General features: G+C 43.3%; 1 protein-coding gene across 1 annotated transcript in view; it reads left to right on the forward strand.

Moving 5' to 3' along the window:
* Positions 1 to 11666: 11666 nt before the first annotated feature.
* The window catches only part of LOC140206268 (alpha-1-antitrypsin-like), a 113113-nt gene continuing 111748 nt past the window's right edge, over positions 11667 to 13031 (forward strand). Inside the window, exons 1-2 of the mRNA XM_072274600.1 lie at positions 11667 to 11747; positions 12176 to 12801. Of these exons, the coding sequence (XP_072130701.1) occupies positions 11740 to 11747; positions 12176 to 12801 (634 nt within the window). The 5' untranslated portion in view covers positions 11667 to 11739. The remainder of the gene's footprint in view (positions 11748 to 12175; positions 12802 to 13031) is intronic.

Here is a 13031-nt window from a genome sequence, read left to right on the forward strand (position 1 = left end):
TTCCTTCGCTACATCGACGACTGCATTGGCGCTGTTTTCTGCACGCATGCTGAACTCATTGACTTCATTAACTTTGTCTCCAACTTTTACCCTGCCCTCAAGTTTACCTGGTCCATTTTCCACACCTCCCTCCCCTTTCTAGATCTTTCTGTCTCTATCTCTGGAGACAGCTTATCTACTGATGTCTACTATAAGCCTACTGACTCTCACAGCTACCTGGACTATTCCTCTTCTCACTCTGTCTCTTGCAAAAATGCCATCCCCTTCTCGCAATTCCTCCGTCTCCGCCGCATCTGCTCTCAGGATGAGACTTTTCATTCCAGGACGAGGGAGATATCCTCCTTTTTTAAAGAAAGGGGCTTCCCTTCCTCCACCATTAACTCTGCTCCCAAACGCATCTCCCCCGTTTCACTCACATCTGCTCTCACTCCATCCTCCCGTCACCCCACTAGGAGTAGGGTTTCCCTGGTCCTCACCTACCACCCCACCAGCCTCCGGGTCCAACATCTAATTCTCCATATCTTCTGCCACCTCCAACAGGATCCCACCACTAAGCACATCTTTCCCTCCCCCCCCTCTCTGCTTTCCACGGGGATCGCTCCCTACGTGACTGCCTTGTCCATTCGTCCCCCCCATCCCTCCCCACTGATCTCCCTCCTGGCACTTATCCTTGTAAGCAGAACAAGTGCTACACATGCCCTTACACTTCCTCCCTTACCACCATTCAGGGCCCCAAACAGTCCTTCCAGGTGAGGCGACACTTCACCTGTGATTGGGCTGGGGTGATATACTGCGTCCGGTGCTCCCGATGTGGCCTTCTATATATTGGCGAGACCCGACGCAGACTGGGAGACCGTGTTGCTGAACATCTACGCTCTGTCCGCCAGAGAAAGCAGGATCTCCCAGTGGCCACACATTTTAATTCCACATCCCATTCCCATTCTGATATGTCTATCCACGGCCTCCTCTACTGTAAAGATGAAGCCACACTCAGGTTGGAGGAACAACACCTTATATTCCGTCTGGGTAGCCTCCAACCTGATGGCATGAACATTGACTCCTCTAACTTCCGCTAATGCCCCACCTCCCCCTTGTACCCGCTCCGTTATTAATTTTTATATACACACATTCTTTCTCTCTTTCTCCTTTTTCTCCCTCTGTCCCTCTGACTATACCCTTTGCCCATCTTCTGGGTTTTTTTCCACCCCTCCCCCTTTTCCTTCTCCCTGAGCCTCCTGTCCCATGATCCTCTCATATCCCTTTTGCCAATCACCAATTCAGCTCTTGGCTCCATCCCTCCTGTCTTCTCTTATCATTTTGGATCTCCAACTCGCCCTCCCACTTTCAAATCCTTTACTAGCTCTTTCTTCAGTTAGTCCTGACGAAGGGTCTCAGCCTGAAACGTTGACTGTACCTCTTCCTAGAGATGCTGCCTGGCCTGCTGCGTTCACCAGCAACTTTGATGTGTGTTGCTTGAATTTCCAGCATCTGCAGAAATCCTCGTGTTTCCGTTTTTAAAAACACCTGTTCTGTACTTCCTCGTGATTGCGAGGTTAATTTGTTGGGTCAGTTGGTGGTAAGCAAGGCAAATACAATGTTAGCATTCATTTCGAGAAGACTAGAATATAGAAACATCGAAAACTTACAGCACAATACAAGACCTTCAGCCCACAAAGCTGTGCCGAACGTGTACTTACTTTAGAAATTACCGAGGGTTACCCATAGCCCTCTATTTCACTGAGCTCCATGTACCTATCCAGGAGTCTCTTAAAAGACCCTATTCTATTCGCCTCCACCACCGTCGCCAGCAGCCCATTCCACACACTCACCACTCTCTGCACAAAAAACTTACCCCTGACATCTCCTCTGTACCTATTTTCAAGCACCTTAAAACTATGCCCTCTCATGCTAGCCATTTCAGCCCTGTGAAAAAGCCCCTGACTATCCACAATATCGATGCCTCTCACAGTCTTATACACCTCTATCAGGTCACCTGTCATCCTCCACCATTGCAAGGAGAAAAGGCCGCGTTCACTCAACCTATTCTCATAAGGCATGCTCCCCAATCCAGGCAACATCCTTGTAAATCTTCTCCACACCCTTTCTATAGTTTCCACATCCTTCCTGTACTAAGGTGACCTGAACTGAAAACAGTACTCTAAGTGGGGTCTGTACACTTTCAACCATCTTTACATCTTTCCTGTAGATAGGTGACCAAAACTGCACACAATACTCCAAATTAGGCCTCACCAACATCTTATAGAACTTCAACATAACATCCTAACTCATTTACTTTGATTTATGAAGGCCAGTGCATGAAAAGCTTTCTTTATGAACCCATCTACATGTGATGCCACATTCAACAATTTATGGACCTTTATTCCCAGATCCCTTTGTTCTACCACACTCCTCAGTCCCCTACCGTTCACTGTGTACCATCTACCCTGGTTGGTCCTACTGAAGTACAAAACCTCGCATTTGTCTGTATAAAGTTTCATTTGCCATTTTTCAGCCCATTTTTCCAGCTGATGCAGATCCCTCTCCAAACATGATAAACTTCTTCACTGTCCACTACGCACCCAATCCTGGTGTCATCCACACATTTTCTGATCGATTTAACAACATTATCATCCAGATCATTGATATAGATGATAAGTAACAAAGAACTCAACACCAATCCCCGCAGCACATTACTAATCACAAGCCTTCAATCCGAGAGGCAACTGATACCACTCTCTGACTTTTCCCACAGAGACAATGTTTAATCTAATTTACTACCTCATCCTGAATGCCAAGTGACAGAACCTTCTTGACCAACCTCCCACGTGGGACCTTGTCAAGTGCCTTGCCAAAGCCCATGTAGACAACATCCATTGCCTTGCATTCATCTACTTCCCTGAAAAAACTTCCTCAAAGAACTCTATAAGATTGGTTAGACATGACCTATCACTCGTGATGTCATGCTGACGATTCTTAATCAGTCTATGTCTATCCAAATACTTGTATATCCAGTTCATTAGAACACTTTCCAATAAGTTTCCCACAATGGATGTCAGACTCAGTGGTCTATAATTTCCTGGTTTATGTTTAGAGCCTTTTTTTAAACATTTCAGCCCTGGGAAAAAGCCTCTGACTGTCCACACAATCAATGTCTCTCATCATCTTATACACATCTATCAGGTAAAATCTCCTCCTCTGCCACTCCAAGGAGAAGAGGCCACGTTCACTCAACCTGTTCTCATAAGGCATGCTCCCTAATCCAGGCAACATCCTTGTAAATCTTCTCTGCACCCTTTCTAAAGTTTCCACATCCTTCCTGTAGTGTGGTCACCAGAACTGAGCACAGTACTCCAAGTGGGGTCTGACCAGGGTCTTACATACCTGCAACATTACCTCTCAGCTCCTAAACTCAATCCCATGATTGATGAACATCAACGCCTTCTTAACCACAGAGTCAACCTGTGCAACAGCTTTGAGTGTCCTATGGACTCAGACCCTAAGTTCCCTCTGGTCCTCCAAGCTGCCAGGAGTCTTACCATTATCTGAATGGTGGCCGATTAGGAAAAGGGGAGGTGCAACGAGACCTGGGTGTCATTATACACCAGTCATTGAAAGTGGGCATGCAGGTACAGCAGGCGGTGAAAAAGGCGAATGGTATGCTGGCATTTATAGCGAGAGGATTCGAGTACAGGAGCAGGGAGGTACTACTGCAGTTGTACAAGGCCTTGGTGAGACCACACCTGGAGTATTGTGTGCAGTTTTGGTCCCCTAATCTGAGGAAAGACATCCTTGCCATAGAGGGAGTACAGAGAAGGTTCACCAGATTGATTCCTGGGATGGCAGGACTTTCATATGAAGAAAGAATGGATGAACTGGGCTTGTACTCGTTGGAATTTAGAAGATTGAGGGGGGATCTGATTGAAACGTATAAGATCCTAAAGGAATTGGACAGGCTAGATGCAGGAAGATTGTTCCCGATGTTGGGGAAGTCCAGAACGAGGGGTCACAGTTTGAGGATAGAGGGGAAGCCTTTTAGGACTGAGATTAGGAAAAACTTCTTCACACAGAGAGTGGTGAATCTGTGGAATTCTCTGCCACAGGAAACAGTTGAGGCCAGTTCATTGGCTATATTTAAGAGGGAGTTAGATATGGCCCTTGTGGCTACGGGGGTCAGGGGGTATGGAGGGAAGGCTGGGGCGGTGTTCTGAGTTGGATGATCAGCCATGATCATAATAAATGGCGGTGCAGGCTCGAAGGGCCGAATGGCCTACTCCTGCACCTATTTTCTATGTTTCTATGTTTCTATTAGTAATATATTCTGCCATCACATTTGACCTACCAAAATGAACCACCTCACACTTATCAGGGTTGAACTCCATCTGCCAATTCTCAGCCCAGTTTTGCATCCTATCAATTACCACTGTAACCTCTGACAGCCTGCCACACTATCCACAACACCCCCATCCTGTTTGTCATCCGCAAATTTACTAACCCATCCCTCCACTTCCTCATCCAAGTCATTTATAAAAATCACGAAGAGAACATGTCCAAGAACAGATCCTTAAGGCACACCACAGGTCACAGAGAGACTTGACAGCTGACCAGGTTCATTTCCAATACCAGTTCAAGTAGAGCCTCAACTCTTGTGCAAAGGGACTTGGGAGACCTTGTGCGAGATTGCCTAAAGGTTGAGTCTGTGGTGAAGAAGGTAAATGCAATGCTACCATTCATTTCAAGGGGACTAGAATATAAAAGCAAAGATGTAATGTTGAGACTTTATAAAACACTGGTGAGGCCTCACAGAATATTGTGAGCAGTTTCAGGCCCCTTATCTTAGAAAGGATGTGCTGTAACTGGAGAGAGTTCAAAGAGGGTTCATGAAAATGATTCCAAGATTGAATGGCTTGTCATATGACAAACGTTTGATGGTTCTGGGCCTGTATTCACAGGAATTCATCAGAATGAGGGGCGACCCACAGTAATTGAAACCCATCAAGTGGTGAAAGGCCTTGATAGAATGGGAGAGTTTCCTACGGTAGGACAGTCTAAGACCAGAGGACACAGCCTCATCATAGAGGGCCATCCTTTTAGAATGGAGATGAGGAAGAATTTCTTTAGCCAGACAGTAGTGATTATGTGGAATTGTTTGCCACTGGCAGCTAGGGAGACCAAGTCTTTATGCATATTTAAGGCAAAAGTTGATAGGTTCTTGATTGGTCAGGACATGAAAAGATACGGGAAGAAGCAGGAGATTGAGGCTTAAACGGAAAATGGATGGGCCAGGATGAAATGGCGGAGCAGACTCAATGGGCCTCTTAGCCTAAACTGCTCCTATTTCTTATGGTTTTATGCATTCAGCAAGTTTTAAAGGATTGTTTATTTTTGCATCTGGATCAGGTTAATATTACCTTAAGAATTCTCTTGAACTTCTTTTATCCAAACAGAAAAAGTGTGAGCTTTTTCTGTCAAAACACAAGAGATTCTGCAGATGCTGGAAATCCAGAAAAACACAGAAAGTACTGGAAGAACTCAGCAGAATATGCAGCTTCTAAAGAGGGGAATAAATATTTGACATTTCTTTTAGACCAACCAAAGGAGCAGAATGAAGCCATTCGGCCCCTCGACACTGATCCGTCATTCCATCACGGCTGATTCATTTCCATCTCAACCCCATCCTCCTGTCTTCTCCCTGTAACATTTCACCTCCTAATTAATCAAAAATACATCAACCTCTGCCTTAAATACACCCAATGACTTGGCCTCCACAACCATCTGCGGCAAGAAATTCCACAGATTCACCACCCTCTGTCGAAAGAAATTCTTCCTCATCTACATTCTAAAAGGACATCCCTCTGTTCTGAAACTGTGCCCTCTGGTCCTTGACTCCCCCAACTATAGGAAACATCCTGTCCATATCCACTCTATGCAGGAATTTCAAGCTTCGATAGGTTTCAGTGAGGTCCCTCTCATTCTTCTAAATTGCACACAGAGAGTGGTGGGTGAGTGGAATGCACTGCCAGTGACGGTGGTGGAGGTGGATACAATGAGGTCTTTAAGAGACTCTTAGATAGGTTCATGGAGCTTAGTAAAATAGAGGGCTATTCGGTGGGGAATTCTAGGCAGTTTCTAGAGTAGGCTACATGGTCGGCACAACATCATGGGTCGAAGGGCCTGTAATGTGCTATAGATTTCTATGTTCTATGTTCCAGCAAGTGCTGGCCCAGAGCCATCAAACGCTTCTCATACAATAAGCCTTTCATTCCTGGAATCATTTTCGTGAACCTGCTCTGAATCCTCTGCAATGTCAGAACGTCCTTTCTTAGATGGATTCATCTGCCAAATTATTCTCTTATCCTCACTGGCACGTGGTTTTGGGCTGAGACCCATCATCATGTCAGTTCTATCTAACCCTACAAGTGAAAATTCTCATCTACAGAACCATTTCATTAATCTTCTGAAAGAGATAATAAATCAGCCATGATGGAATGGTGGAACAGACTCAATGAGCCAAATTCTGACCTAATTCTGCTGAATGTCTTATTGACTAGTGGTCTTAAACAATGATTCCTAATGAGGGCTGTACCACACCCCACCCCCAGTGCGCGGTTACGAAGATGAAAGAAGCATTTGAAAAGCATTGCACATTCGAGTCATTTGCCAAGAAAGCTAAAAATGACCTTGATGGAGGTCTCATTGCTTCTTATAACATTTTCACAATGACAACAACGCGTGGAACATCTCAAACAACTGGTGAAAGGTTAATAACGCCTGTTGTATCAGAAGTGCTCACCACTGTTCTCAAAATGGAAACCAATATTTTAAAATCAATTCCTCTGAGTAATAACTCTGTAGCTCATCATATTGATGAAATGAGTGAAGATATTGAGTATCAACTATGCACAGAGCTACAAAAACCAAAATTTGGGATACATCTGGATGAGATAACTGTGCAAGACAACGAGGCGTTGCTAATGGCATAAGTATGGTTTATCAAAAATGGAAAAGTTTATGAAGAGGCTCTCTTTTGTAAAAAGTTAAAAACAAATATCAACAGAGAATCAATCTACAACAAGCTCAAAATGTATATTGAGGCTAAAAGTATTCTGGACATGATTAGGAACCTGATTTCTTGTGCAACAGATGAATCATATATCACAAACTAAAGAAAATCTGTAGATGCTGGAAATCTAAGCAACACACATAAAATGCCAGAAGAACTTAGCAGGCCAGGCAGCATCTATGGAAGAGTACATTTGATGTTTTGGGCCGAGACCCTATGACAGGTCACCATGCTGGTTTAGTGGCATTTATGAAAAAGGCAATTCCCAGTCTGTTTGCAACTCGTGTAAATTCATCATCAACATCTCGCAGCCAAAAACCTCAGCCAGTAACTTTTTTCAAGTATGACTTTTGTAATATTTGTTATCAACAAAATAAAAGCTCATCCATTAAATAGCAGAATATTTCACCTGTTATGCCAAGATAATGATGAAGAGCTTGAATGTTTGCTTCTTCACACTGAAAAAGGCTGCTGCTTTAAAAATTTCTTTGATCTTTTTGACACTGTGGTTGAATTTTTACTCAAAGTCGACAAGAGCTTGGGAAAAAAATGTTGAAGTTCTCTGTGAAACCGATCTGTATGACAAAATGAACATTCTAAATATGAAACTGCAGGGTGAGAATTTCAATTTAATCCAGGTAAAAAGGGCAGTGTCCACTTTTAGTGGAAAATTGGAAAGAGATAATGTAAGTAAAACATTGGGAGAAGAATGTTCTCACAGTTTCCCTGCACAGAAAGTATGACTCTCTCTTTCACAGACGGAGATCTGCAAGAACAGGGGTCCCCAACCTTTTTTGCACTGCAAAAATCACATAATTATAACATATTTTTGATTATACAAATTTGCTGATGATACAAAGATTGGAGGTGTAGTGGACAGTGAAGAAGGTTTTCAAAGCTTGCAGAGGGACTTGGACCAGCTGGAAAAATGGGCTGAAAAATGGCAGATGGAGTTTAATACAGACAAGTGTGAGGTATTCCACTTTGGAAGGACAAACCAAGGTAGAACATACAGGGTAAATGGGAAGGCACTGAGGAGTGCAGTAGAACAGAGGGATCTGGGAATACAGATACAAAATTCCCTAAAAGTGGTGTCACAGGTAGATAGGGTCATAAAGAGAGCTTTTGGTACATTGACCTTTATTAATCAAAGTATTGAGTATACGAGCTGGAATGTTACGACGAGGTTGTATAAGGCAGGGATCCCCAACCTTTTTTGCGCTGCGGACCGGTTTAATATTGACAATATTCTTGCGGACCGGCCGACCCGGGGGGGGGGGGGGGTAGGGTTGTCAAAGGACAAGAGTAGTAGTCAAAAAATACGTTGTTTACCCCGATTAAGACTACAATGACCATGAAGCCTTGCGCGGGCACCAGTACGCATGCGTGACCTGCACATGCGTGTACCTGCCGATACTATTCTCTGCAAATCGTTTTTGGTGATTCTAATCGGGTGGGGGGGGGGTGTTAATCACGACCGGAATATTGGTAATAACAGGCTAATACAGTCAATTTCGTTTCTAAAAGGGGTTATCTAACGAACTTAATATTAAACACACAGCGCATATTTTCCTCGCATGAATATAGTGATAAGTCAATCATCAGGGGAGGACAGGGAGTTTGAAGTAAGTGTTGAAAGAACTTCCAGTAGAAGTGGTAGAGGCAGGTTCGATATTATTTAAAGAAAAATTGGATAGGTATATGGACAGGAAAGGAATGGGGGGTTATGGGCTGAGTGCAGGTCAGTGGGACTAGGTGAGAGCAGCTTTCGGCACGGACTAGAAGGGCCGAGATGGCCTGTTTCCGTGCTGTAATTGTTACATGGTTATATAGGTCACTTATCAGTCACTAGCATCATAACATTTTAAGTAATGTTTGGATATTCACACACGGCACATATTTTCCCCGTATGAACATATAAAATCATTGCAACACACCAATATCACTGAATCAGTGGGAGCCCTGGACTTGTTTCACTGCAACAAGACGGTCCTATCGAGGGGTGATGGGAGACAGCGATACTCGAAGGGGGTTCCTTATGTCCAGCTATTCCACAATTTAGTTTTCGTTGTATTCATTGCAGAGATATGTTGGAAATGGAAGCAACGTTTTCAGTGCTTTCGTGGCTATCTCAGGATATTTAGCCTTGACTTTGATGCAGAATGTCGGCAGAGGTGTTATGTCAAACATACTTTTCAGCCCGCCGTCATTTGCAAGCTCGAGGAGTTGATCTCCTTCCCGCGCTGAAGTGGATGATGCGCGGGTAATGACCTCGCGTGCGTTCAAGCTCAACAGCGCGTGACAGGGAATGAGGAAAGGTGCAGCTGACTCCTATCGCCAAATCATATCGTTTCCTCGCGGCCGGTAGCAAATGCTCTGCGGCCCGGTGGTTGGGGACCGCTGTGCAAGAGTACTGCTTACACCTGCACTCACCGGAGAAGGAATTTTAGAATCGATTCAAAGATTTGAGCAATCTGGAAATTCCAGACTGGTAAATTAACCCATTTCTTTGCAAGGTGGAAGAACAGGAAGAGAACTTGCAAAAAGAAATGATCAAAATTCAGAATGATGATGATGCAAAAATGTTTTTCCAAAATGTGGCTTTTCTGGTATGATGAGGAAGAATTTCTTTAGCCAGAGAGTAGTGATTATGTGGAATTCTTTGCCACTGGCAGCTAAGGAGACCAAGTTTTTATAGTCATAGTCATAGTCATACTTTATTGATCCCGGGGGAAATTGGTTTTCGTTACAGTTGCACCGTAAATAATTAAATAGTAATAAAACCATAAATAATTGAATGTAATATGTAAATTATGCCAGGAAATAAGTCCAGGACCCGCCTATTGGCTCAGGGTGTCTGCCCCTCCAAGGGAGGAGTTGTAAAGTTTGATGGCCACAGGCAAGAATGACTTCCTATGACGCTCAGTGTTGCATCTCAGTGGAATGAGTCTCTGGCTGAATGTACTCCTGTGCCCACCCAGTACATTATGTAGTGGATGGGAGACATTGTCCAAGATGGCATGCAACTTGGATAGCATCTTCTTTTCAGACTCTACCGTCAGAGGGTCCAGTTCCATCCCCACAGCATCACTGGCCTCACAAATGAGTTTGTTGATTCTGTTGGTGTCTGCTACCCTCAGCCTTTTGCCCCAGCACACAACAGCAAACATGATCGCACTGGCCACCACAGACTCGTAGAACATCCTCAGCATCATCCAGCAGATGTTAAAGGACCTCAGTCTCCTCAGGAAATAGAGACGGCTCTGACCCTTCTTGTAGGCAGCCTCAGTGTTCTTTGACCAGTCCAGTTTATTGTCAATTCGTATTCCCAGGTATTTGTAATCCTCCACCTTGTCTACACTGAGCCCATGGATGGAAACAGGGGTTACCAATGCCTTAGCTCTCCTCAGGTCTACCACCAGCTCCTTAGTCTTTTTCACATTAAGCTGCAGATAATTCTGCTCACACCATGTGACAAAGTTTCCTACCGTAGTCCTGTACTCAGCCTCATCTCCCTTGCAGATGCATCCAACTATGGCAGAGTCATCAGAAAACTTCTGAAGATGACAAGACTCTGTGCAGTAATTGAAGTCCAAGGTGTAAATGGTGAAGAGAAAGGGAGACAAGACAGTCCCCTGTGGAGCCCCAGTGCTGCTGATCACTCTGTCAGACACACACTGTTGCAAGCACACGTACTGTGGTCTGTCAGTCAGGTAATCAAGAATCCATGACACCAGGAAAGTATCCACCTGCTTTGCGGCAGCAGTACATTGCAATTCATAATAACAAAAAAACTATAAATTGCAAAACAAATATATATTAAAAATTAAATGAAATCAGTAGTGGAAAGAGAGCAAAAAATTAAACAATAGTGACAGTGTACATGGGTTCCTTGTCTGTTCAGAAATCTGTTCTTTTACACAAGAATACTTCTAATCTGGAACACATTGTCTTTAAGGGTGGTTGTTGGATTTTCAAAGGGCAATTAGAGATCTTAGTCAAAAATATTTAGCAGGACCATATTGAAAGAGGGAGTGGATTACTTTACAAAGAGCCAGCATGTACTTGATAAATTATAATTCTTGAATTCTATTTATGATGGTGAACTGTTGCACAATCTAAGAAAAATTATTGGCCCACTTTCAAACAGATGTCTCTGAAAAGTTTTTAATATAGATGTACCTCTCGACCTTGGTGGAGTTTTCTGTCTAAAATAGAATGCAGTTCTCAATGTTCAGGTTCACTAACAACAATAATCTTGCGTAAAACCACACAATGAACAATGCAAACCTTAATGTACCCAGAAATGTTTGATCTGCAAGCTGTCCTGACTTTGTGGTTTTGGGGAGATCAGCGGATAAAAATGGAAATTTATCCTAACATGTCTCTATGCAAAATCCAATACCTGAAACGGATATTACAAGATTCTTCCCGGAATATTTGCTGAGACACAGTGATGTAGTCAAATCCATATTTGCAAAACCAAACGAATTGTTTAAACAAAGATATCTACGGATCAAAAGTCACTTCATTAATTAATGTCTAACTAGTGTTTGCAATTGTTATGGTATAAATTGACATTAGAGACCAAGGATTATACTTCAGCAAGTTGGACTGCCAAAGACGAACGGGCTTCTTCACTTCAGATAGGACTCTGAAATTATAAATAGGCTACCAATATGAATCTGTAAGTGAACTTGTGTTAGAACCTAAGGAGCAATTTCTGATCTTGTTAACTTGTGAAATGTAATAGAGTTTCAATATCTTTGTGGAGAATCTAAAAGGAAGGTTTTGAGCAAACTCAGAACCCAGTAATATAGTAGGTAGTGTGTTGCTATTACTGCTCAGTGGGGTCTGGAGTTCTGAGTTCAATTCTTTGTATTTCCTGCCCATGAGTGCATGGCTTTCCCCCAGCTGTTCGAGTTTCTTCCCACGGTCCAAACATGTACAGGTTAGTCGGCTAAATGGTCATTGTCAATTGTCCTGTGAATTGACAAGGGTTAAATAGGTGAGTTTCTGGGTAGTGTGGCTTATTAGACTGGAAGAACCTGTTCTGCGCTATATCTCTAAATAGTGCACAATAAATACATTGTAGGTTTGTGTTTTACTTTGCAGGTTCAACATGGAGAAGTTGCTTGCTTTTGCTTTCCTGATGGTGGCTTTGCCTTCCAGTGGCATGGTCAGTGGATATGCCTCTGCTGTCAATGAATTTACCCCACATCCTTCCCTCCTCAGCCTCTCAGCAGCAAATTCAGAATTTGCATTGCGTCTTTACAGACAGATTGCCGTTCAACCAGACACAGCTTCCCAAAATATTTTCCTTTCTCCACTGAGCGTCTCTGCCTCCCTGAGCATGTTGTCATTGGGTGCCAAGGGAAATACTCGGGCTCAGCTCCTGCAGGTTCTTGGATACAGCAACATGACAAACAATGGTGCTGTCGCCGTGAGGGAGACATTCCGCCAGCTTCTGGAGCATTTGAACAATGCGAGTGATGGAATCCACATGGGAAGCTCTCTGTATGTTCAAAAGGGAAAAGAAATTCATGAAAAGTTCCTCAGAGAAGCCGAGGAATATTATAATGCCACGATAGAGAGGGTTGATTTTCGTGAACAACGAAGTACAAAAGACAAAATAAATGCTTATGTGAATAGCAAAACCAATGGCAAAATCCCAGACTTCCTTAAAGAGCCCCTCTCATCGGATACTCTGATGTTTCTTCTCAACTACTTCTTGTTCAAAGGTAAGAGATCATTTGGATGTTAAACACACATCATTTAATGACTGAATCAGTTGATGCTTCAACTTCTATATATTGAGTAGGACAATTTCTCAACATCTCTATATGCTCTGTGAGGGTAGGGGTGTTTTGCAATTGTTTGTTTTTTATGCACCCTGTTGTATGACATGAGCGATCATTGTCTTTCCATGATAATGATCGTTCTTGGCAATTTTTTCACAGAAGTGATTTGC

This window comes from Mobula birostris, chromosome 1 (genome assembly GCF_030028105.1).
Source record: "Mobula birostris isolate sMobBir1 chromosome 1, sMobBir1.hap1, whole genome shotgun sequence".
Classification (NCBI taxonomy): Eukaryota; Metazoa; Chordata; class Chondrichthyes; order Myliobatiformes; family Myliobatidae; genus Mobula; species Mobula birostris.